The sequence below is a fragment of the Coturnix japonica genome, chromosome 17 (genome assembly GCF_001577835.2).
Source record: "Coturnix japonica isolate 7356 chromosome 17, Coturnix japonica 2.1, whole genome shotgun sequence".
In the NCBI taxonomy this organism is placed as follows: Eukaryota; Metazoa; Chordata; class Aves; order Galliformes; family Phasianidae; genus Coturnix; species Coturnix japonica.
Window position 1 is genome coordinate 2,167,938 of NC_029532.1, and position 26,981 is coordinate 2,194,918.

At 48.0% G+C, this 26,981-nt stretch overlaps 1 protein-coding gene across 2 annotated transcripts in view; it reads right to left on the reverse strand.

Moving 5' to 3' along the window:
* Positions 1 to 26,981, reverse strand: part of ASTN2 (astrotactin 2) — a 237,984-nt gene that overhangs the window by 22,193 nt on the left and 188,810 nt on the right. For both annotated transcript variants that reach the window (XM_015878749.2, XM_015878748.2), the window contains exon 20: positions 14,025 to 14,166. In XM_015878749.2, coding sequence (XP_015734235.1) covers positions 14,025 to 14,166 — 142 coding nt within the window. The remainder of the gene's footprint in view (positions 1 to 14,024; positions 14,167 to 26,981) is intronic.

Here is a 26,981-nt window from a genome sequence, read left to right on the forward strand (position 1 = left end):
ATTGTACAGTAATTTCACCAGCAGATGCGCATATGCTTTTGGCAGAGAGCAGCCCTCCATGCCTGGAAATGCAGCCACCGCTGCAGAGAAATAAAGCATAAGTCCTATAAAATAATCCTGCTTAAATGTTTACTACTACACTGAAACCTACTGTGACCAGAAGGAACTCTTAGAGAGAGATAGGAAACAATTAACATGTGCCCTCGTGAAATGTCAGCAACACCTTCTTTGTAGATACCCCACCCAAAGTTGGCTAAAGGAGGGATTTTATCACTGGGTTTGAGATAGTTTCTTGGGGAGGGGGGGGGGGAGGGGTTAAAGCTTCAGTTCCTGGAATCCAGTGATTGTGGAAGATTGTCAATTGCATTGACAAAGAGAGAAAAAAAAAAAAGAAAAAAAAAAAGGAAAAAAAGAACAAAAAAAAAAAAAAGAACAATATGTTTCTTGCTTTTCTCAATGCAGAGGAAGGGAAAAAAAAAAAAAAAAAAGCAAAAAAAAAAAGCACAAAATACTGAATTCTAAAGGCCCAAAACCACAAGGCTGAGAATGAAAGCCCAGAACGTGTTATTTATTTACAGACAACAACGCTGGCTCATAAGGTCTTTAAACTCCATCTCATGATGCTGACAATGTTTGAGTGCTTTATTCGTGATCCTTATTTGTGGGAAGGGAGATAAGGACTTCTGTGCTGACCTTCCTGGGCTTGGTGGTGGATTTCTTCCCATCCTGAGGAGATAACACAGACATTTCTGCTGTCCTGTGCAGCTCCATGAGATGCTCAACCACCATGAGCTGCAGGGAAAAGGGTCCAATAAACACCCCAGCATCTGCCAAACACCCATGCAAAGTGCCCAAGTGTTGGCTGTACACATGCACTGTGGCTGTGCAAAAACCCAGCTGTATTACAGAAATGAGGGACAGGACAAGGCTCAGCCTCTCCGAAGCAATGCAGCCACAACGTGCTCTTGCCAGTGCTTCGCATTTCACGTTCCAGCTGAAAACTAATCCTATGGCTTCCTCATGAAAAGGAATGTATTTTAGTCCATTGTCAACTCAGCGACTAGATAGAACTTAGAAAGGTAAATGAGAGCAACACCACTCCAAAGCAAACAGAATCATGGAGTCACAGAGGCTGGAGAAGAGCAAAAACCACCAAGTGCAACCCCAACTCACTCCACCACATCCACTGCCAACATCCCTCAGTGCCACATCTCCATGGTCCCAGAACACCTCCAGGGGGTGGTGACCCCATCTCTCCTGGGAAGACCCATTGCAGTGCATTACCACTCTTCTGAGGATAGAAGTCTTACCTAATACCCAACCTGAACCTTCCCCAGCACAACTTAAGGCCGTTACCACTCATCCTAAAGCCATCAGACATGGAGAAATGAGAGATTGCATAGAAGGAGTGCGTTTCCCTGTCCATTGCTGGCTCCAAATATGAAAATACTGTGAGCTCACACTGTACCTGTTTGTGGTGCCCATTGGTGAGGGGGGCTCATACCCCAGCTTGAGGTTATAGCAAAGCTTCACAAGGCATTGGCTGATCCTTGCTGTATCCTTCCTCCAATGCCTCCCAGAGCACAGCTGTCAGATGAAGGGAATTAGATGTCCCTGCACCATGTGCTTCAAGTGGCAGGTGCTTTTTGGATGCACATAAAGCAGCAACCATCAGATACTGCCAGCAGGTGGCTGGCTCATGCTCTGGGGCTTTACACCACAGATGGAGGCAGGGCAAAGCATGTCACACAGAGAGAAGTGCTGCTGTGCTGGATAAAGCTGCTGGTGGGGATGAAATGTGGATGAGAGAACAGCTCCCTGGCACTGGAGCAAGACAGTACGCCCAAAGCAGCAGCCCTGACATGAAATAACATTTACGCAGTGTCACGACCTTGGGGCTTTTGTCCCCATGCTTACACTAAAGACCAAGTAGACTTGGTCTTATATTACAGTGAAGCTGCACAAAAGACCCTCAGGGGACAGCCTGCAAACACTGTGGATGAGATGACAACAGAAAAAGCAGGACCACTGGGCAACTATCATCATAGAGGGAGTGTTGGGGACCTGGATTTCTTGGCAGTTGTGTCCTTGCTTTTGTCCTGCTGGCTGTAGAGATGAGGATTAACAGATGTGCTCACAGAGGCAATACAACAAGAACTGGCCAGGATCTTCACAACTCCACTGCTAGTCCCACAGCTTCGGTGAGGTGCCCCCCTTCCTACCTGGCAAGGTCACAGACAGCCCCAGCTCACCCAGGAGGGGAATCTCAGTGTCCTCTGGTAGACACTGGTGCTTCTGTCTCTCACAAAGCAATAGCAGCTTGCATTCATCTGCCAAATGTCAGGTCCCTGTTCTGCTGGGACTCACCCTGAGAAGCCACATAAAGCCTTAAGCACCCCACAGCCTCCTGCCCAGGCTACAGGAGTGTTACACATTTGCAGATCAGCCATCACTCTGAGGCTTTGCTCTGTTTCTACACACAGACCTGCAGCTGGGCACCTTTCAGCTCATCTGAAAGCATTAGCACATGAGTCCTGCACACCTGGTGGGCCTCCAGAGGGACACTGCTTTGGGTTCCTGTGCCTTGGGTTGTGCTAGGAGCACAGCGCTCCTCCTCCCATCAGGACTGCAGCTCAGGACATGACAAGGCTGCTCAGAAGGAGAGGGGGAATAAATCAAACTCTTCCTCCTATTGTGCCAGGGAGAAAGGAGAAAGAAGAGAGGCCCTGGACCCCTGTGACGAGCTCCACAATGGAAATGTTCACAGCTCACCATCCCAGCCACTTAACCTACAAATGCTCTGCAAAGCTTGGCCATGGCCAGCCCTGGGGAGATGGGGGGGAGAGGGAGGTGGTGACCCTTGGCAAATTGGGAAACATTTCCCCTCCCAACCTCACAGTCCTTCTAAACAAGAACCAGACACTCCACAGCTCGCTACCCCAGGAGTTCCCCTTGGTGGGGCTTGTTCTCATCCTCCTGGGGGCTTGGCTTCCATCTGGACCGCTGGTTGAAATCCAGCCCTGACTGGTAGCGACTTCAAAAGCCAGTGTCATCTGAGGAGTGGTGGGTGGTCTATGTCAAACGAGCTGATGGCTCTCTGTTCTTATATAAGCCACCACAATAGGGCCTCCTGGTTGAGAGCCTGAGAAGAAAGGCAATGGGTCGCACCGACTGCCGCTGGTCGGCACGGGGAGGCCGCGTGCTCCCTGCCAGCACAACACATCTCCACTGGGTTTGTCCCCCAGCATCGCCTGCCCTCGGCATCAAACAAAGCCATGCCTGCCAACAATAAAGGCACACAATGGGGCTGGGAGGTGGGGGATGCCTCTGCTCACAAAACTCAAGGCAGATCCAAGCAAGGGGAGGCTGTACCCTGCACTGCTCTGTCCCCAATGCACACCCAGCAGAAGGATGCTGGCCAGGTCCAGGTCCTTGCTAGACATGGTTCTCACAGCCCCAGTGGTGGTGGGGGAGCAAAACAAATAATAAAAACAAAATCCCAGTAAGTACGTTAGAATTCGTTTGAAGTGCAAGGGAGCTTTCAGGCAGGGTTATGTACATCTCCCAGCCCGGCGTGATTTACACATTCCTTGCAAGCAAAGGAATCTTAACCGATTTGAAGTAAAACAGATGTTTTGGGTTTTTCTACACCCCCATCCCCTTTTAATCATTTCTTTATTGAAATGGTGGCTATATGGCCGAGCGGCCCTGAGAGCGAGCTCTGCTACCCCCAGATGGCCTCTGAGCAGCCAGACCCTGCTCCCACAGCACAAAGCCACCTCGCTCCGGGGAGGGAGCATGCAATGAGCTGGGTCAGTGAGTGTTCAGAGGCATCATCCCTCCCGCAGGCCTCCTCTCCTGCTTTTTGCTGCAGGAGCAAGGATTGCAGCTTCCAGAATCTGTTCTGAGCTGACACCCTGCTCCTCCATCCTGCTCATTAGCCCAGCTGAGGGCTCCAGCACTGCTTCCATCAACCCCAGCCCAGGGGACTTGCTGTGCATGATGCCCCTACCACCCTACAACCACAACACACCCTGGTTGTGATCTATGCCAAGAGTGCTATTTCAGGAGCAAAGTTCGGATGATGGCCAGCATGATCAACAGGAGGGAAGCACAGGAGCAGCGATGTTCTCACTTACCAAGTGAAACCAGCCCAGCACAGAGGATGGAGCTTCTCTCTTGGTTTTAGTACTGTGTCATCTCAGCCAAGTCACATTGCCCCTATTTTTGTCCCCTTGCCCCCCCCTTTAAAGCCATCTGGAACTTTGTTTTCCCAAGAGGATGCCCAGCACTGAGAGCAACGGGGGCTTCTGAGTATTGGTTGACACTGCAAACTACCAGTGCAGCTATGCCTTCAAATTTACACTCATAATAACTCATGGCTGGTAGCAAACCCATCCAGCTCCCCATCTTTTCTTTCTTTTTTTTCCCCCTCCTGCTTCTCTCCATTCTCCCTCAAATCCTGTTGTTATGTCTCAGTACTTCGTTGGTGGCAGGGTGGGAAGGTTTTCTGTGACACATTCACGTACCGTTGGGACTCGCTCCCATTCCCGTCTGGTACACACGATTGCACAAGAGAGAGAAACAAACGGGGATGAGGAAATGCATGTTTATGAGAGGCAGCGCTGTCATCGTGAGTAAGGGACCCCCCGCAACAGAGCCGGCCTGGGAGCCGCTTGAGAGTTTCCATTCTCTCCTAACACTCCATTCATGCCTCATTTCATACCTCCCCGGGGGCTACATGACTGGCTGTGGTCCCACTGCGTGGCGCGGGGCTCCCCCCCCCCCACTTCTGGGGGATTTGCTGCAAGTGGGGAGAGAGAAGTCGTTGTCTCGTAAAGATAATGAATTGAGAAAGAGCAGCACCCTTCGCTGTTGTGTGAGCTCCTTCTTCCCCTCCTGCAATGGAATGAGCTCTCCCTGCAGAGTCTATATCTACTCCCCATAGAGCATAGAAAAGACCTCCAAGATCACCAAGCCCAGCTCATCTCACAGTGCCCACTGACACTGCTCCTCAGTACCACAACTCCACCACTCCTGAGCACCTCCAGGGACTGTGACTCCACCACATCCCTGCCCACTCCCCTTGTCTTAGCCCATCCCATGCTCTTCATTAGAGCAAAGCTATCCATTAATGTGCTCAGTATGCTGTTATCACAGCAACAAACAGCTCCTGACCCACCAGAGAACCCTCTACATAATGCTGCAACATCATGGAAAGCACAGGAACAGAAGCACAACAGCAGAGTCCTAGGCTGCACCAAGCAAGGATTTACCCAAACTCAACAGCCATAGAAACAAAGGAAAGAAGCTGCTTACCTTCAGAAGGCTATAGATGCACAAGAATCTCCAGTGTGAAACTTCCACCTCCACTGCCAACCCTTAAATGAGGTCTGGGAAGGGGTGGATCCTGGCTCCAATAAGGGACATTGCATACACCTGAGCTCCTCTGAGTTGGCCCTGCCTTCCCACCAGGTGCTCAATCACTGCTTCAAGCTGTGACTTAGCGCTTCTGCTACAAATGCAAACCATATTACTACCCAATCAGAGACAGCCACTGGTCAATAACCTTGAGTGCAGCAATCTGAAGGAGTGAGGGATTCTGTATCAGCACTATTGATGATTCAGGACCACACATCATTGGTGGATGACACCCCCAAGATAGTCCCCACATGCCACCAGGACAGTCACCAGCCAAAGCTGGTTCCTCTCCCAGTATGTGCTACAGAGCTCCCAGCAATGTGGTTGGATCTCTCTTCCCACACAGGTGGATATTAATGAAAACAAAAGCAATCACCTGTGCATGCACACTACAACCCACTTGGGTCCCCCTCCCTTCTGCTTCCATCTCCCCCTGCCTCCCCACACACCTCAGTTTCATTATCTCTGATCTCGAGCTGCCTATTATATGCTTTTTGCCAACATAAATATTTAAACCCTGCACATTGCACAGAAAGGCCCCTGTGGAGTTAATGCTTCACCTCATGTTTCCACTTGGAAAACAATCTTGTGTACAGCAGGTACAAAGTATGGGCAGAGCTGAGAGCCAGAGGGGGTCTGCACAGGGCTGGGGATTGCAGGGTGGTTTGACAAGGTATGGAGTTGTGGTAAGCTATGCATTCCTGCTACTGGTATGAAAAAACTACCAGAAAAGAGGTGCCCTGGTTCCAAGCTGATACATGGGATGGACAGATACACCATCAGTCCTTGTTACACATCTCCATGCATGTGGGCCCAGGACTGATGGATGCTATGACCCATGGGGACAGAATACTGTGAGTTTTACACAAACTCTAGGGGCTCCCACCAGCCTCCCATGTGTTGCCTTGAAGGACGTGAAGCAGTGAAGAAGAGACAGAGTCCTCCCTCTGTTTTAATTTACTTTATGGGCACAAAAGCAGGGAGAGCAGCACTGCTCTCCTGGGCAGCATCCCAGCCTTACTCTGGGCCAGCTAAGGGAAGAAACTGCAGCTATGGAGACAGCAACCAGCACAGGAGAACAGTCTGCCCATACTGGGACACACCTGAGCCCTTGGCTGTACATGATGGATGCTGCAGCAGGAAGAGAAATACTGTGCAGGGCAGGAGCACAGCTTGTGGCAGCCCTAATAGCTTGGAACACATGCCTTTGGGTGATGTGCTGAGGGACAATGAAGAAGTGTTCTGGTTCAGGGTGCTTGCTCCTGCCCATCACCTCCTGAGGAGTGTGTACAAGGCGCACCCCGGCATCCTGGCTCTGCAGTGAGCACAAAGCTGACATGGAAGGGCTGGAAGGCTGTGATGTCGCAATGACGCAAACCAGACAGAAAAAAAAAAGCATGAAAGCATCCCAGTCCAACAGCAGGCACTTCTGCTCAGGGTTGTGCAATAAGATTAAGAGCTGAGGATGTTTCCATAACTGTAGAGAGGGGCAGGAGATGCTCAGAAGGAAGAAGGCAATGCCAGGGGTTGATGTGTGCCAATGTCGCTCAGGTCCCTGCTCTGTGCACAGTCCTGGGGTGTCCCCAGCAGAAATCAAGAGCAGAAAACATGGAAGGAAAACAACAGGTTCTGATTGAAAGGTTGAACATCCCAGAAGGTCTACAGCCCAATAGGTCAGCACCAAGCTGCCCAGCCAACGGGGCAACCATGTGCCAGCAACTCAGCCCCCCACATTTGGGTACAACTCCTCAAAGCAGCAGATCTTCACAGCTCCATCAGCTCATCCAGAGACAAGAGGATCCGTGTCTTCCTGTGCCTTCCAGCCATCACTCCCTGAACAAAGTACAGCCCTCACCCTCCGTCTTTTTTTAGAAACATTTAAATATATGACATAAGCTTTGGCTCCGAGGGCTTTCAGTGAAAGCCTGGGTATTTTCTTTCCTCTTTTCATAACAGAAACCATATTGCTGTATAATCAAATTTATCTCAGTCCTGATGAGCAGAGGTAAGTGTGTGCGTGTGTGTGTATGAGAGGTGACCAGTAGTGATGAGGACATGTGTACTTGGGGGCACTGCTCATTGGGGCAATGTACCCATCCTTGGCAGTACAAGGTGGCACTGGACTGGAGCAGGAGGCAGCCAGGATCTGCCAAGCTCAAACAGGGGACAGAAAGCCAAGAAGTAGCATCCCTCAAGAATCAAACTCACCTCACCCTCTGCTGCCACACTGACCTTCCTGCCTTGGGCTGGAAGTGACAGGGAGACCACAATGAACGATGTCACTGCGCCCCAGTTGAGATGCTCTAGTCAATGGACTGAGCCCTGGCAGAAGAAGGGGAACTGCAGCTGGCAAAGAGGCACTGTCGCTGTGCAAAAAGGTCATCCTGCTATCAGATTGGCTCTGCTAGGGAAAAAGAAACACACTGAGGGCAAGAACAAGAGAGAGAGGAGAGTGTGAGACACCAAATAAGTCTGCTGCATTTTCACGGGCATGCCTCGACTTCCTTGATGTCGAGTCTCAGATCTACAGCCCAGACCACCCAAGGACTTTAAGAAGACGAGGCCCCACTTTTGTGTATGATATATATATTGCACAGCCTCTGGATAAAGAAACAACTCTCTGAAGTGCTCTCCTGAAGAGAGGGGCTTAGGTGAAGTGTGAGTGAAGGCATCCCATTCAGCTCCAGACCAAGGCATACTGCTGCTTCCTGCCTCAGTTTCCCCTGCTAAGAAATGGTCAATAAGAACAAAACCACTTGTCCATGTCCTGACTTTCTTCTCCTGTACAATATAAAAGAAACACGCACTGCAAACAGTGAAATCCTTCTGTCCTGGAAGGGAAGTGGGTCCAAACCCCAACACTGCTTAAGAATCAAATCAACACTGTCCTCAGCTTTCCAGTCTTAAGAAAGAAGGTGCTTTGCAACATGGAGAACTGAAGAGCAGAACAAAGGACTCCAACACAGCAGTGCAGTGCAACTTTTGCTAGCTTAGAGGCAAATCAAAGCCAGAGGTATCTGTGCTGGTATTTATATTGCATCTCTTGTACTTGCTCTGCCATTAGTCAATGAGATAAGACTTGGACCGATCTATGTTAGTAGCATTAGGTTTCTACACACAGAGAGATAAAAATACTCTCCAAGTCCATAACTGGATGGGGTGAGTAAATTTATGATGGGGTAGAGGTGGAACTGCAGAGGTCCATTTGCCTACCAGCAGACCAACAGGCCAAACCCCTCCTTTCCACCCCACTGCCATTTCCAGGAAGAATCCCCCATTCACACACTCCCCCAGATGCAATCCCCTACCAACCATCCAGCTGTGACTCCTCCTCCTCCTCCTTGCTCCCATCAAATGCCTTCCTCCCATTGCCCCAGAGGAGCGATGCAACTGGGCCTGGACCCAGCCAGGGCTGGAGCTTGGGTGCCAGGAGATTTCAGAACAAAACCACCAAGAATGTTATTTCAATCCGGATGTCCTGAGGAAAGGGTGGGGAGGAGCTGGCCACGGGAGGCAACAAAGGCTGTTCTGTTTCTCTTTGTGGCACGAGGTGGGAGAAAAAGCAGAGAATTTGGGATGAATAATTTGGCTTTTCCAACAAAAAGTCAGGAGATGCTCATACAGTTGGCAGGTCCCAGGGAGAAGGCTCCACAGAGGTCAGTGGAAAGGCTGCTCCTGATGCCAGATCTGTCCCAGGCGGCTGGACACTGTTAGGAGATGGATGTGAAGGAGGACTGAGTCACAAACCCAACTTTTAGAATGGCGATGGCAAGTGTTGGAACAGACACACTGCAGTAGATCCTGGAGGCCCTGCTCTGAGTCAACCAGGTTGGGTTGGATACAAACACAGAGTCATAGAACCGTCTGAGTTGGAAGGGACCATCTAGTTCAGCTTCCCTGAAATGAACATCTACAGCTCAATCAGGTTGCTCAGAAACTTCAACAAGAGTCCAACATGCACGGGATGTCACTGACATTAGCAGAAAGATTGTCTCCTCACTGTGCTGAGCCTCTGGCCTCCCTACAGACCATGTCCCAAGGGGCCAATCTTCCTCCACTACAGGGATCTGCACAAAGTCCAGATGGGCTGCTCGGTGTTGGGTTTACTTCAGCAAAAACAGCTGCAAATCCAAGCTAACGCATGGGCAGCCTGGTTCTAAAGGAACCCTGGACTGCTGGGGAAGGAAGAGCCAGGATTCAGAGGCTGGGATTTAGCAATCACTTGTTCTACTCCTGACTTGCCTTCCTTGAGTTTCTGCAAGCCAGAAATGCCTGAGAAGAAACTACAGCCATCCATTGCTTAACTTCAGGAAGCTGGAAAGCATGTGGAATAGAAGAGGTGGATTCAGTGAAGCAGCACAGCTCCTGTGCACAGGAGGGACTCAGCCAAGGGCTGTAACAGATGTGTTTTAACCCATGCCACTGAGCTATTTGGGATCTGTCTCCGATTTCTCCACCACTCATTCATGTGTCTTCCTGACGGAAGACCAACAATAACAATTAGTATCATATAAGGAGCAGCAGACTGTTGCCAGCGCTAGTAGACACTTGAGCACCAAGGGTTTCCATTCCACTTTTTATCCCAGCTATGCATACGGCAGAGGTCAGTCAACATTAATCAGTCTTGTTCTGAGCCAGCTCCTTCAGCGCGTTCAGCTTTGCTGAACTGCTATTGCTGTCTCTCAGTGCTACAAAGGTTCCCAACACTCAACCACTTTGCCTCTTTCCTTATTGCCCATCCAAAAGAAGTGTTTTCACTGTGTGATGACAGGCTAAGCCTAGCCATGCTGGAGGTGGCCTCCAGGCCAACAGGCATCCTTGCTGGCTGAGCAGGGCATGTGGGTCTTGGCCAGGAGTCATGCGTTGTTGCTCTGAGCTCTAAATCCACTTCTATCTCATTGAAGGGCCTGACCCTCATCCATCCACCTTCCCAACATTTCTGAGGCTCACTCTCCCAGATCCCCTGGGCTGGTTTGGGATCGCTCACGGGAAACCCTATGTGGGCCAACAAGGGGAAGGTAAATTTGAGCTCCTTGTCAGTGCATGAACACACTTCCTAAGAAAGGCTCTGGGAGGGATCCTGATGACTTCCATATTATTTCCAGTAAATTTTGTGCTGATTCTTGGCACAAACACCGGAAATGAATAGGCTAGGTCAGGAATGTAAATAAAGCGAAACATTGGGATTTAATCTAATCTGTAATTATAGTATCTGTGGCGCAGGGAAGAGGTTGGTGTGCTTGCACTGCAGCTCCATAGAGGAGCCAGAGGGGGGGGTTTATTTCCCTTTCCAAATGCTCCATTTCTGGCTCCCACCTCTTGGTGTATCCTCAAGTATCTGAAACAATCATGCTGGGTTGGCGGGGATGCTTTCCAGTGGCCCATCAGGTACAGCTCAGCATCCCCAGCCACTCAGGGCATGGCAAGGGGAGAAGCTGAGATAGTTGAGCCAGGCTGGAGGCTCAGGGAGGCTGAGGGACACACAAGGGAAGCTTCTGTCTCAGCAGCGAAGAGCACCATTGGGTTTGTAGGGTGTTGAGCTATGTATGGGCCGTGAGATATGCAAGGTCAGTCTTCCAGGCTGAATTTAACCTCCACATGTGGACATCCACGTCAACTGTATACATGAGCCAATGGAGCTCATGCAGCCTTGCTGAAGTGGACTACTTTCCATCATCTCAACCCCAGCATACTACAGGCAGGGGAAAGAACAGGGCTGACAGGAAACATATTTCCATCAGTCTGAAACTGCAAAGGACAATGAAATCTGTTCTCCCTTTGTTAGTGTGTGTTTTGAAATTACAGAAGTCTCATAAGCAAAGGAATCAATCTGAGTGCTTGTTTGCTTGTTTGTAGAGCTTTTTTTTTTTTTTTTGTTTGGATTTGTTTTTCATGCGCCAGCTCGGCTTTGATCTCAGGGTGGTAATATGCCAAACGAGTGGCCGACAGCAGTGAAAATGCCGTAGGTACTACAGAAGAAATGGGACAGGACATCAGATGTATTTACAAAGCAGAAGAGACTCCCATGATCTCAGAGCCCCCCGTCTCAGTGATACCCTCAGACTACTGAACAAGCAAAAGCATTTGCTTTTGAAGAGCTCCGGTGCTGTAGGATCTGTGTGCTCACCTACCAGCCTGGAGACAAGTACAGATCCCTGCCGAGCTGCTATAATCAGGATTAATACCAGCTTGGAGCCTTCCAACAAAGATATTATTTTTTTTTTTTTTCCCCACAAAAACAAATGAAACAAGCAGAAGAAATTCAATTTAAGAAGTGACCCCGTGCCCGTGTTTCTGTTGTTGTTATGTCCACGCGGGTTCAGAACAGAGTGTTAGCCTCACATTTCACTGTTCTGGCTTTCTTCACTCTGTGTCGCAACTGTATGGACGTCTGAACAGAGGAATATTTAATGTGTGTACTTATGTATCTGAGAATGCACAGATGCTAAGTAAATATGTGCTGGTTGGCTCCCAGGCTGGAGCAAACGTGTGTGCACTGGATGTGGAAGCACAGCAGGGTTTGCAAACACACTGAGCATAGGAATGTTGGTCCATGCAGGTGTCTTGGTGCACACAGCAGCAGATGCTGAGCAAAGGGGGCTGTCATGTGTGTGCACATTCTTTGGATGCCCAAGAAAGCAGGTCTGCGCCCCACACATGCCAGCACGTATGTGTGTCTCTACACGTGTGTAAGTGTGCACAGTCCTGAAAACTGGATGCCAAGCCCTGCTGAGCATGAGCTAGTGGACAGAGCCAATGCATCTGTGCATCACCCTGCCCTGTCCCAGCAACTCTGCCCTGTCCCCACTGAAGCAATAGGGATAAAGCCCCACAGTGCCTAGGAACTGATGCCTGCTGGCTCCCCATGCAGAACTGCTGTCCCTCACCCCAGGACATTTGCCAGGAGCAACCCCAGGACACAGGGCATCGCCAAGTCCTGCTCATCCCCACCACAGCAGTGTGATGCAAGACCTTGAAGCAGAAGCCTGGCTTTGGCCAAAGGGATGACACAACCCTGAACAAAGCCTCCCACCCAAGGCTCTCCCAGCCCTCTACAGCCATCAGGAATTAGATCACAGAGCCCCCGAACAGATGAGTGAGCGCAATTATCCCTGCCCAGCAGATGGGGAAGATGATCTGGCAGTGCAGGCTGCCAAGCAGCCAGACCTCCTGGCTCCCAACCCTATACCCCCCCATCCAACCCAGCAGCTCGTCCTGCACCCGGCGCTTTGGCAGCTGCAATCACTGATAGCTCACAACCAAGTTTATGGACAGTGGGTCATTAGCGAGCTCTGCACTTGTTCCAAGCTGTCCCTGGCACCTTTTCAGAACAGCCCAGTTCCCAATGAAATTAATAATTATATTTAACCATTATAGATATTTAACAAGAAAACATTTAAAATGATGAAATGGAGAGAGGAACCTTCTCCTGGACACCGCTCTGCTTGTGAGATACAAAATAAAGACTTTGCCATCTTTGGAGGCTGTCAACATATTTAACTTCAGGGCGGTGGAAGGGGAGGCAAAGGGAAAGTATTAATCAAGATCTAAAAAGTTCTTGCTGACAGACCGTTTGCCAGCTCTTGCTTTAACTGCTTTTGTGGTCCCATAAAAAGTTTCATTACTCACTACAAAATGTGTTTTAATTATTACAGTCACTCTGACATTAAGCTCTGGGTGTTTCTCTCTTGCTTACTCTGTCTCTCCTTCATCTCCTTGCCTCCTTTTTATTCCTCTTTTTTCTTTTTCTTTTTCTTTTTTCTCTTCTCTGACTCTCCCAACTCCTGCCAACCCCACAGGACAAAGGATGCCATGGCTAGAGAAGAGTCTTAAGATCTCAGCTCCCCAGTAGGAGAAAGCTGATTGAATCCCTTGGCATCATCCTTCCCACAGACTTCTGCACTTTGGGACCTCTTGAATAGAATCATACTAATAGAACCATAGAATGGCTTGAATTGGAAGGGATCTCAAAGATCACCCAGTTACAACAACCCTGCCAAGGGGGATAGGCAGTACAAAACTCCTCAGCATCCTAAGGATGCTATGGCTGCAGCAATGAGGACAGGGAAACATGGGTTTCAAACAAAAAATCCAGCCTCAAGCTCTCAAATGTGTTATCTCAGAAGAGTCAAGTGATTAAGAACATCAGCATAGGTGAGACCATGCATCCCTACAGAAGTGACTGGATGGTGGGCAGGTGAACTTGGGGCCTCTTTGATCTGGTTAATGTGTCTTAGTGAGACAAACAGCAACTGATGTGAGCAACCCCTCTCACATCCTTAACATCTTGCCCTCTCAGCTGACCAGGAACGAGGACAGGGTACGCAACATCAGCTTGGTTTGTCCATGCAAGACAAACTCATCCCACCTGGAAGCCCATCACAAATGTAAGTGGAGTCTCCCACAGGCTCCCAGTGCCTCCACTGCTGTACTGGCAGACACTGGTTTCCCATTTCACTGAGCCCAACACCCAAAGCAACAGCCTCACTGTTTGTCCACTGTCTAGTGTAACACTGTGTTGACCAAAAAGGATAATAACCATCATGTAAGCCCATTAGAGATCCCCCCTTGCCAACAGGACCTCCCCACAGGCCTCTCCTTACTTGTACAGACCATCCGGTTCCAGGCACTTGAAAATAACTGAATAGAGGCTGGTTTCAGGGACATCTCCATGGCTTCGACCCGCTGCCACACAGGATGTTGCAAGGCCAGAAAGCAAATCATCTGCAAAGCTTAAGGATTCTCCTGCAGAGCAAAGAGATGAGAAAGACCAAAACATCAACATAGGTGCAAATTATCACTGGACACTGACAAAATAATGCAGGACTATCTCTATGGAGCACAGCTTAAGGGGAAGCAACAACATCCAGCTGGAAGGAATGGCCCCACGTCTATGTGGAGAATGTTGCTTGGGGACAAAGCAAGTAGAAAACACATTCAGGCTGACAGCTGTAACTGGGATCCAAAGCAGAAACTGTGCCCCGTGCTAAGTCAGAGCTTGGGAAAGTGTTCAACAGTGGCAACATGTGTGGGACCAACCACCAAGGAGGGCCCCAGGTCCCTGGGACAGCACGGACACCCACAATCAACAGGGCCCTCCTGCCCTGAAAGCACTTCCAGTTCTCAAAAAGGGACATGGCCTTTTTCAAAACACCCCCTGTCACTGTGAAATATGCTCCAGCTATGTGAGATTATCAAGCAAGGAGACGTTTATAGAGCTCGGGTGTAATTGCTTTCAATGTGCTGTTTATTTTTTTATTCATTCAGTGGAAATCAGTAGCTTTGCACTCCCTTTCATGTGAGCTCCGCCGGCTCCTGGAGCTGATTGCTGCAGTGCTCGGCTCAGCCACACTGAAGGACATTCGCCCCATTACAGGCATTCAAAGAAAAATAACAATTAAAAAACTGCTGAAATACTTCTTTTTTTTTTTTTCTTTTTTGTCTCCTGGGTTATAAAGCTTATTAAACGCTTAGATCATGACCCAGCTGAAACTGAAAATGTCCAATTTATTGAGCTCTTTGGACCTGATTATTCGCTGCTGTGCAAGCTGGCTCCTCACACTGAGGATGCTGAGCATTCCATTCCCGTTTTGCATCGGTGTGACTGAAAGCTCGAGGTACCCAGCAGTACAAAACCTGAGCAGCTGCCCTGGTTGTGCCCTTGGAGAAGCAGAGAGAGGGCGGCTGCAGCTGCTGAGAGGTGCTGGGATCAGCAGAGCTGGGCCCAGGTTGCAGCACTGGGTACTCATGCACGTGTAAATGTCAAAGCACCGCATCAGAGATCGGAGAATTCCTTTCTCAGCACACTTCTCCCTTTATTCTTCTGTAAGCAAAATTGAGGACTACTGAAGTGAAGCACAAGTCTAGTTTCTTGGTATAGACTGTAAGTAATATCCCACTGGTATACCCAGCCCAGAATGCCTCGTTGTGTGGCCGGATTACCCAGGTAGAAGAAAAAAACCCATCCTCTCCATCCCCCCCAGGCTGTGTTTGAGTCATCTCAAGATACACAATTCAGTAACAAATGTCCCCCTTGGCTAGAGAAAAGAGCAGCAATAAATACTTTTCCTCCCTAAAGGAATCCAAGCCTTAATTATTCATTTTAATGCTCCCAGCACGACTTGTTCTTTCCAAACGTTTTTCAGGCAGCTGTCACCAGGCTCCAGAGTTTACCCTGGCTACCAGAGCTGGGGCTGTACCACAGCCCAGGTCAACTCAGCGGGCAGGTTGGGTTGGCAACCCAAAAGTCACTGCCTGGAAGTTGCACGGCCTTCAGCAAGTCCCTCAGCGCTGGGGTGATGGTTTAAACAAACAAACAACACTCTGCTGCACATTTCCAATTTTCATTTCCATTCCTTCCCCCATATGACATCGGGTTGGACTGGGGAACTCCCTGTCACCAGAAGTCACCACTGCCACCGTGGATGAATCACTGACACGTCATGAGAAAGCAGCACCAGAGTGTGCTGCTGAACTACAGAAAGACCTTTTGATCCTCTTCAGACCTCGAACGACCTCTCTTTGGATGAGGAAGAAACTTCATGGGGGGCAGACGATCCCATGGTGTCTCTGTGGGCATCCCACATCTTCCTCTGGAGCACAGAGCACCCAGCCCCCGGGTCAAGCCTGTCTGGCAGCTCCTACAGCATTACTCAAATTGTTGGTGTTTGTTTCATTTTATTGAGTTTTCATTGCTGCATTTTCTTCACTTCCTTTCCTGCTTCCATTGGACCCTGCTCTTTGCAAGCCAGCTATTTATCTGACCCAGTCACTGCGCTGCCCTGGGACCATACACCAAATCATTCCCCAGATGTAAGCCAGGAGTTTGTCAGCTGGACATACCTAAGGCAGCACGTGTGTTTGCCAGCGTTGCAAAAGGATGACAGACCATGAACCCTACCTGGGGTGCTGCAGCAATAGAGCAGTACCCACCTGGCTGCACAAAGCCCAGACAAGGGCTCAGCAGGAGGGCACCGTGCTGCATTGCTCTGCTATGCTCACGAATCAGGCACAGGTAAAAGCAAGAGAAGAGGTTTCACAGGGAGATAACAAAAGGCACAAGTTTACCGTACGTGCAGAGACATAAAAAGACCAAGAAGAGATACGTGGCTCTGTGAATGCATCACCAGGGCAGGCACTCAGATGGAAACTAAATATTTAGGCTAATGGGCAGTAATGGCACAAGAAAGTAAATTGGATATGAATAGATGGTCTACTCCTGAGAAGGACAAATAACCTAACTATCTCTTTGGATGGAGTTTGATCATTTTATAAAAGGGATTATATGGATAAGTAGCTTGTGATGGAAAGCAATGGGGCTTCTCTTTCCCGTCTGGACCTGTGTTCTCACATACCCCGCCAGCAAATATAAAGAAGGATTTCAGCCTCCCAGAGCAGCCCTGGAGCGCAGTCCTTCTAGACTGCTGTAGTAGCTTTGCTCGCATTATTAAATTTCAGTAAGAATTCAGAAAGATTCTCTGCAGAGTAAATGATAGCTAAGTAGATCATCTCCGTGGAGGAGGAGATATTTTATTGACCAGACAGACATCTGTGCCCTTCATTAATAGTAATAAATAATTGATGTCACACTAAATAAAGCTATGAGCTGTTACAGATATCAAGGACAAATGACCAGCTTCTGTGAGGATGCCTCACCTGTGTTCAGTTCTCACTGGCAAGAAATCCAAACCAGGGCTCTATATAAAGTGCTGTTTACAGAGCCAAAGAAGGTACTTCACACACTAATTACAGCCAATGGAGAAATAGTGCTCAGTGCTGGGTTAATCATACACCAAATCCATGCCAGAATCTCTTCTTTCTCATTTCCATGCCACTGCCTTCCCAAGACCAGTCAGCCTCAAAGCACTCAGTTTCCCAGGCAGCTTTAGAATACCAATCTCTGCTCTGCTAATGACCCTCAGAGAGATGTAGCTCTCTCCAGGCATTTTCCTTCTCTCCAGTACAACTCCTCATTGTGCCTCATCCTCTTCCACAGACGGAGCTGTGGAGTTTGGCAAACTTCCTCTTTTCTGTTGTGTAAACATGAATCTTAAACTAGCTGTGGTGTCACGGTGAGTCAGTGTTCTCCCCAAAACAGAAGGAAATAACAGCATGCTTGCAACCTGCTGGGAGTTAGCTCTACTGAATGAAGCTTTGCAATCTAATGGCCCAAAGCTGCTCACAACAAGGCATGTTGTAGGTCATGCCACCAGCCTCTGGGAGAGACAATGAGGAACCTGAAAGGATGTCTGCTCTGGTGGACAGTAACACAGCTTCCATCCACTGCAACATGCGCCAGTGGGTCAGCAGGCTCAGACAGCACATGGGATGAATCGCTCACCAGCCATCCCATTGAAGGCAATGAGGTTGTGGCACTGAGCTCCTCCAGACTAAACAAGAGAGCGGGGCCAGGAGCTTTGGTGAGGTTGGAGGAGCAAAAGGGACTCTCAGAGATGCTCCCACACCTCCAGGGAGATGCTGTGAATCCAAATGGAAGAGCAGAAGAGAGGAGACCTGTGCTGAGATTGACCTTGGAGATTCCTAGAAAGATCATGAAGGGGAAAGCAGAAAGGCACCAACATCTCTGTCTCGACAGCTTCTTTACTAGACTGGATTGAACCAACCCTGCAACGTTACCAGCCACTTTCTTCTGATTGTGGTTTTTTCTCTCTGTCTTTTTGCCTTTTGTTTTTTTTTCAACCTGTTTTCAATTTACTCTTGTGGCATCTCTGACTGTGACCTCATTCTGGTACTTAGGAGGAGGGGGGAAAAAGAGAGAGAGAGAGAAAGAGAGTGTCCTTTAGAAAAGAAATGAAAGAAATCATATTTTATTTAGCTTGGTTGGTTTTGAAGCTTTAGCAGAAGAAAGATTAACCTTTTCTGCCTAACTTAATGAAAACAAGGAGAAAGCCTGTATGGATAAATAAATATCTGTGTGGGTATGGAGCAGGCACGATCGTGTTACAGCCCCGGTGGAGCTGTAATAGGGAACAGGCGCGTTCCTGCACAGCGGCTCCCAATTCCCTATCCATTTTCAAGGAAAGAAAAACAGAGTAGAATGTCAGAGGCCCAAGTGGGCATGAACGAGGAAGCCCAGGGAAGGCAGATGGGGCCCTGCAAGGACTTCTGTCCCCGGCTGTGACCTCCAGAGCAAGGCCAGCAAAGCAGATGGAAAAAAAGGCCCTACTCCACTTTGCTCTTGCCAGTTTTTGTTTCCTGAAATGAGGAAACAAATGTCACGCTGAACCCTCCAAATCTGTCATGTTTTGGGGCAGCTCGTCACACCCTCTGCTTCCTCCAGGGCTCTGCCCCTGAAGAGAGGAGGATCCCAGGAGGTCTGTGAGCAGAAGGCTTGAAGCAGCATGGGGAGAGAAGGGTTGGGAGCAGGGCTGCTCCTTCCCAATGGGCCATACCTGGGCTGAATGGCTCCCGTTGGGGGAAATAAGTGAGAAGTGGTTCATCTTGGAGACAAAGGGTTGATTTAAATTAGTGTTACATAACCTCAGGCATCAGAGTTGCTCTTATTTACATCAGCAGATGGCCTGTCTTCTGCCTTGGAGAACACTAAAAGCAAACGGTCCCTACTGATGCTGGTGGAAGGATGTCAAAGCCTCCTTCCCTGCAAGGTGTGTCAGACTGTATTTTAGTTATTACTGAAAAACCTTCCACCTTCATTCTGGGATCACCCACACTCACTGTCCTCCTGTGTACATGGAGCATCCCTAAGCCCCCATGCCCAGAAATACAAGAAGTCCCCTCTTTCTGGTGACTTCTCCAATTTTTCTGGCTCAACACAAGTTGTCTGTACTGAGATGGTGATTATTTTGTGCAGCTTCAGGCACAATTCATGCCTCACTTGCTAACTTGTACAATGGCACAAAATATGGCACTTTGCCTAAGTTATGAATTTGGGGGAGCTCCCTTCACACATCTGTGCATTACCAGATACATCAAGAATGATGAAGGGCCCTCCTCTGTGCTTCCCACTTCTTCTGCTGATGCTGCATTTGTAGATGGATGAATTTAAGGAGCAACTTTTTAGCTGAGCTAAGAGTGAAAATTGAATTCTAGTGCCACAGAAACCCCAAGAATGGCTTTGCTGGTCCTCTCCAGGGCCACAACATACTGCATGAGCAGCAACCACGTGGAAATGAAGGATGGGCTGTCCTGCACCATTCTTATCAAGAGCAGCCAGTTGCACAGAAAGAAAATGGTCTTAATTAGGATGAGCTGCAATGTTCTGAAAGCATGATGCACAAGGTTAATCACGAGTGTATTCTTCCCTTAGGGTCATCAGTAGGACTCACTGCTCTTTCACCGTAGCTCTCCACAGACACTGCTTATCACAGCTCTTTCACAGTCAGTCTCTTAAGACCCTGCAAAAACTCCTTCAACTCACGTAAAAAAGCACTGCCTCCTCCATCTCCCCCAAGGCAGTACGTTGTTGGAAGAGAATGAGAATTAAAGCATTTCACTCTGTACTGTGAGCCCTCCAGTATTTCTCAGGGTTCACTGGGTTGCTAAGGGTCAACCACAGCCAGACACAAGCAGACTCTGCTATGCTTGGAGCCATCCAGACATAAGCCAGTTCCAACCTCAAAGCCACGTATTCACATTAGCATGGTGGAGAGTCCAAGTGAATGTACGTATTCCCTTGGAGTTAGTTTTGGACTCTGCAACATGTTAAAGAGTTACTTGATTTCAAGGCAAAGTGGGAACCCATTTGAGCTGGGAGTTGTGCAGACACAAAGAAAAGACACGATGAGCTTTGTCCTCAAACACTTCTTGTCTGGGAGAAGATTTTATCCACCACCACAGATCTAGTTCCCATCCTCATTCCTGCTTACTTTTCATGCTGCTTCTTTTTAATTAGAGGTTTCTCAACAACAGACGAGTGGCCCAGAGTCCCCAAGGCCCATGGTCAGCAGTCTGCAGATCATCTAGGGACTGTATGGAGCCTCATGTCCAACAGGAAGCCCACGTGCCCCACTACCCAGTCACTCTTCTACTGGATAAACAGGTCATTCAGATATTTCAGAGACAGCAATTAGCCCTGTATCATAACATCTCAACACGAGTCGGCAGCCAAAAGGGCGAACTACCTTTTGGGGTGCATTAGTCTGGAAGGCATGTCCTATAAGTAGAAGATGAGGACACTTTTATGTTGTCCTTAGTCTCACACTTGGAATGGAGGAGGCCAAGAGGCAACCAAACGGCTCTCTGCAACCTCCTAAAGAAGGGAACAGGAAAGGGATGAGATGATGAGATGAATCTGCCCAGACTAAGCAGCCCTAGTGACATTCAGACATTATGTCTTACATACAAACTTGGCTACTACACAGTCAGCCTAACTTGCCTAGTTTATTATGGTTTATGGAGAAAGCAGGGGATATCTGCCAAGCAGCAAGAGCTTCTCCTTCATTTCCAGCTCTGCTGAACAATCCCTTATCTTCACTTTCTGTTCTTTATGATCAGATGCTACAGTAGTTCACACATAACCACACTGGCTGGCTTTGTCCACTGGAGATGAAGCCATTAGAGAGGACACACACGCATACGTGCATGCACACTGACATCCACCAGCCTCAAACACCAGACTAGCAGGAGGGGTAAGAACATTTCCTGGAAAGAAGTTCAGGGTACAATTAACCTCTACAAATATGATTATCTTGGGTGATTTGTCAAATCAAATTATTGTAAGCCTATGCTGAAAAGCCATCGGCTGATCTGTGCTTCAATTCATCCTGTACTTTCTGGATCTGTGAGTTCAGCAGATTCCTTCCATATCATCACTATTTCCTATCCTTCCTTCTGGTCCCTTCTTACACTTCAGTGCTGGGAAATGGACCAAACTGTTCAACAAAGTTCACTGCCTGAAGTGGCAATCAATTTAAAGAAACTATTCTTCATTTAGTCCCATTTACTCTAAATAGAGGCAACGTGCAGATGCAGATGTTCACAGAGAATCAATGCTAAGACTTTGGACCAGTATATTCAGAAGGGCTCAGCACACACAACTGCAGCCAGATCTGCAGCTTGTTAGCCAACGAACACTTACAGAAATTGGTCCTGATGGAGAGACCTGCATGGAAGCAGATCTCTTACTTGGCCCTAATGCTCACTTTTGAACATTTGAGAATGTGGGGGCAGCTACTCAGTTCATAAAATCTCCTGTAGCTCCCTTGAAGTCAATGGAACAATAACAATTTACACTAGCTGAGTTTCTGCATCCTGGCTGTGAGCTATTTGGAACAACTACACCATAATGATTATTACAGATATTTCAGATCACTCGTGTGAGATGGATAGGAGAACACCACTGCACAGGAAAATAGAGTTGGTTTGCTATGATTTCCAAAGAATTATGGACCCATATCTTGCAAACATTTACACATGTTTAGCTTTATTCATGTGGGTTGTTCCATTACACCCGTGCGCCAGATAAACTAATGTAGATGTCTGCAGAACTGAGGTTAAACCTTGTGAAAACACAAGTGAGTTCTAAATATTTTTGTAGGTACGCTCAGTTGCCTCATATTCGGCCTGCAAGGCATGTCATCTTACCATGCTTCTCTTCCTAACTTCTCATTTATCTAAGCAGGTATCACAGGAGAAGCCAAACACGGACGGTATCATGATAAAACTCAGGAAGAAGTGATTATCTGACCAAACTCTTAATCTAGAAAACACCCACCCCTTTGGGTCTAATGTATCCAAGAGCTGACATCTGCTTGTGAACAAGGAATTACCTGGGTAACTAACGTATATTCACAAAGATGATGCAAAGAAAGGAAGTTACTTTTTAAAGGCAGCAGGTTTGGGACTAGAATCCAGGCATTCAGTCCAGGCTTTCGTCTCTGAAAGACCATTAACCCCTTTCTATGATTACAGAGAATCTGGGCACTGAGGACGCCTGCCACAAGCACGCAGCAGGGCACTGGCACAGAAGGAATGACTTCTGCTCTGAATTTTAAGTCACAATTCCTCGAAACCAAGACAAATCAATCCTGGCATCCACAGGAGCAGGGAGCTGCTGGTAGCCAGGACAGCACTGATGGATGACGTCCCCGGGAACCCATCTCAACATAGGCCTGCTCTGGTGGGAAAAATGCTTTGCCTCCTAGATGTCCTTGGCAAAGGCAGGTATTGGGCACACTCCCCATCCCCAGAAGCGCCGGGTCCGTGGGAGACACGTCATCACCAGCAACTGTGCAACATCTTTCAACTCAGAGGACAAAAGACAGATTCCCTGAATAAACAGAGAAGGATTAAGCCAAGTGGTAAATGGATTCCAGGGCTGCCCTGGGATCTGTGCTGACGAGGAAAGCCAGTGCCAGGTAGCCAACCCAGAGCTTGTATGGAGAGGTTATCACTTCTCTCTTTTCTTCAAAACTGTAAATAGAACCCAAACATCGCTTGGGCCATGTTAGGAAGATAAGGTGAATCTCTCCCATCCCTTGCACAGCCTGAAATAGAAGCCCCACTGCTTCCCATACTGAGCATCAAACATAGCAAGCTGACATTTAGCAGTAGGGAAAATTACCCAAACAACAAACGGTCTCCATCTCTCTCCCTCCCTTCCCCTGGTCCCCTGGAAAATACTCATAAAGTGAAGTGGAAAACAAAACAAAATAAAAAACAGCACCCAAACCCCAACAACCAAAACCCAACCCTCCTTGGGCTATGGAAACAACATGTAGAGCAGAACAGTGAGTCAGGCTCTGCTAACTGAGCAGTGCCACCAGTCCTAAAGCGGAGATGATTCACCAAAGCAATGACAGCTAGAAGGTAGAAGGGACCAGAGAGAGGGTGGGGAAGGCAAGTTGCATCCAAGAAGGGGAGGAAATAAGAAATGAAACAGTTCCGGGTGCTGTGCACCTTGCTCTTCATCAAACAGCACTCAGCTGGAACTGACTCAGGATGATTCACTTGATAATGGTGAAATTATTCCCTTGGTGTTCTGTCCAGCCCCTTTTTTAAGAGGAGGATGGAAGAACAGATGTAAGACTTCAATCCATCCCCATTCCCTGCCCTTCTCTCTCTGCGGATGCTCAGTGCAGCCTCCCCTCCCTGCTGCCTCTGTATCCACCGCTCCATTCCCGCAGCCATTCACTGGAACTGAGGCAGCAGTGCTCTGTTTTCCCCATAAAAGATGCCTTCAAGGAGATGAGAAAAGCAGGACCTGCCGAGGAGCACGGCATGCCATGGGGAGGCCCTCCTGGATGCCACTGGCACAGAAAACACACTGTCACAGAAGACAGGGAGGAGGATGCCTGGAGGGAGACTCTGCTTGCCAGAGAGCTCCCCTGCTATCCTCCCTGCATCCTTCCTCCTCAGCTCTCCCCTCTCCTTTTATCTAAAATTCAATGACAAAAGTCTTGCTCTGACAAAAACACAACATAGATATAAATAAATAAATATTTAAACCAAAAAAAAAAACCAACAAAAAACACCTCCCTCTCGAGCTCACAATGAGAGCTGTAAAACCTTTTTCAGCTTGGAAAATTCTCCTGGTCAGTTTTTCCTACTGTTTAATCCCCGCTTTGAGTTACACAGAATGAGTAAACACATTTTATAAGGTTCTAATTCATACCTAACCCATACAGTTTATAGCTTAACATAGTAAAATATACAGAGACACACACTTTTTATACATACATATATACACATTCACACACATGTGTATAAAACAGCCTTGGTCCCACTCCTGTGAGCCTCCCAGCAGCAGGTATGATGGCTCTGACATGTGCTGGGCTCTGAAAGCAGCCTGGCATACTTAGGTGTGAGCAGGCTGGCCTGGGGAGCTGCTTCCGTTCCAGATTCCTACAACCTCTTTTGTAATAAATAATTAGTCTGTCTCATTAGGGAACCAATGAGATTCACCTCTCAGTCCCTGGAGAGCTAAGAAAGGCCACCACGTGGTATATCCCAGGGACAGCAGATGTAGACCCAATGGCTTTGTCACCTGACTGTCACCTGAAAGCAGATCTTTACTAGTTTTGGCTAAAGAGTTGCCTTTAGCATCACTCTGAACGCGGCTTCTCTTGAGCTTTTGTGCTCTTAGGAGCACAACATGAACACAACACGAAGCAATGTGTGGCAGCTGAGAGGCTCAAAGTCATCCCTGAAACCTCTGAGCATGAAGACAAGATGGCACCACCAACCCCTTCCAACAGCAGTTTGCTGGTGATGATGGCCACAGTTGGCTGAACCCAGGGGAATAATGCTGTGTCCATCCCTGTTGTTATTTCTCCCTATTCTCCTTATTCTTTCTGCCTGTTGTTGCTTCAGTTTTTCAAGAGCAGACTTTGGTTTCAAGACTCAGCTTATTCTGGGAGGTTTTCAGCCACGCAGCCCTTCCAAAGGTGTGGAAAAACACTGCAGGTCCTCAAGGTGAAATCATCAGCATAATGCAGACCCAGCCCGGTCAGTTTGCTGATAGCTTGCATCACATGAAGGCAAAGACAAAAGCCATTGTTCAAGTGAGTGGTTGGAAGCTGCTTCCAGGCACACCAAATGTGAGATGTGGGCTCTGGGCCCCATCGTGCTATTCTCATTTTCCTCCTCCTCTGAGAAAATAAAACGAATGTTTATTTCCTGAAAGTTCTGCTTGGAGAAAGGGCAAAACTCTCCTCCGGGAGCCAGGCGGCTGGAAAGGGATGGCAAAAGGCAAATATTTGCTGAATTTGTCAATGAGCTCTTATTCCATTTTTCTTATTAATATTTATTTAGACATAATGTGAGGGGAAACCTGCTCAGACCGCAGCAATGTGGGAGATTCTACTGTTATTCTCCTCATGCCAGCTTCTGGTGGGGGGGGGGGAGAAGGAAAAATGGGGGCTCATGTGCAATTCAGAGAAAGCCACAGGCCTTTGTGTTGACTTAGCAGAAGATTGGATGCCCCAAGAAAGTCAATGCATCTCCAGACCACGTGATGGGGCAAAGAGGTTGAACAGCACGGCCCTCTGTGCCAATATTCAAGGCACAGGTGTAGCTTTGGGAGAGAAATGATCTCATTATAGGTCGTTTTTCTTTTGTGGTAAGGAATCACTAATGACATGGAGACAAGCAGAATAAACTGCAAGCCCAGGTTGAGCAAATTGTGTGTGACGAACCTGATGTATTTCTTCAGTGAGACAGTTCATTCCCCAGACATGAGGAGCGTGGTACCATTTAATTTATCTGGGTATCGAGAGGCACCAGCCACGACACGACATGGGTAGTTATTAGCTAAGCTTGAAAAGATGGGAATTAACAGAAGAATTATGCATTGGGTGAGGAACTGAGTAATGGACAGGCAGAAACAGGTACTGCTGAAAAGAGAGTAATGGGAATTGAGTTCTAAAGAGTGGAGTTCCTCAATGATCAGCTCTGTAATCAGTCTTATTTCTCACTGGAAATACAACAAGGATTTTAGCACCAATGAAGTGGAATGCGTTATGGGTGCACAACAGATCAGTGTCAGCAAAGAGAAAGTAAAAGATCCTGAGGACTACAGTAAAAAAAAGTTGACTGGATTTTAATATTTAGAAATGCACATTAGCTTGAAGATGGACATTAGCATAGTTCTTTTGTTACTAGGAAGCTCTGCAGAGAGGAAGAGGAGAAATGCCTGGATGAATCAGTTGATTGCAATACAAGCAGGTGTTGCTGGCTGAGAGCTGGAGGGAAGTCTCAGATCTATCCATGGTCTCTTTCAAGAATGCTAAGAGCTGGTGTACAAATAACCACTGCCTGGTAGCAGAAACCCCATCTGACTGCAGTGACCAAGATGAAAGCCTTTGGTGCAACTCCATGTGGGCACAGCTCTAAGGGCTCCCAGACTGGAGGGCCATGGCTGTAAGCACATCCCCTGTTGCCCTCCACTGGATATAGAGAGAATGCCATGCTGCTGTGTCAAGTCTGGGGACATCACATCCTAGAAACGTCTCCTCTTTCAGCCCAGGGAATGGTCTGTGCTCTGGGAATAGAGCAGATGAACTCGAGCTCTGTTTTTGCTCTGACTGTCTCTTGTGTAGCAACAGCTGGGGGACATAGGTTTGCTCAAACCACAGCCAGACGATTGGAAAATAAAAATGATATTCATATATTAATTAACATCTGCTTGTCTAATTACACGATACAATGTGCATGCATGATTTTTGTTCCCTTCATATTTTATGCATTGAACGAAAACTAAACAAACGCTGGAAAAGCAACACTGCTACAGCAAATAAACAAACGCTGCCTAAGTTTGCACTTATAACACTCAGTGACACATTGACTTAATGAGCATGTAAGGAGGGGGACAGGGCTGAACCACGACAATGAAGATGGCAGTGACACTCAGTTGGGACTGGCGTGCTGCCTGGTCCAACCTTCCTCATTAAACTGGGTTTCCCTCTGTATATATTCTTTAAGAAAAAAAATAAGTCATGATTTGTAAAACTGAGCAGCCTGGGTCCCATTTGAGCCAATGAGGGTTCAAGGTCCACCAGGTGAATTAGGAGAAGCCAGCACTTGGGCTGCCTGTGGTAGCACGCTATCCCACATGAGCGTGTATGGCTGTCCCCATGCAGGTG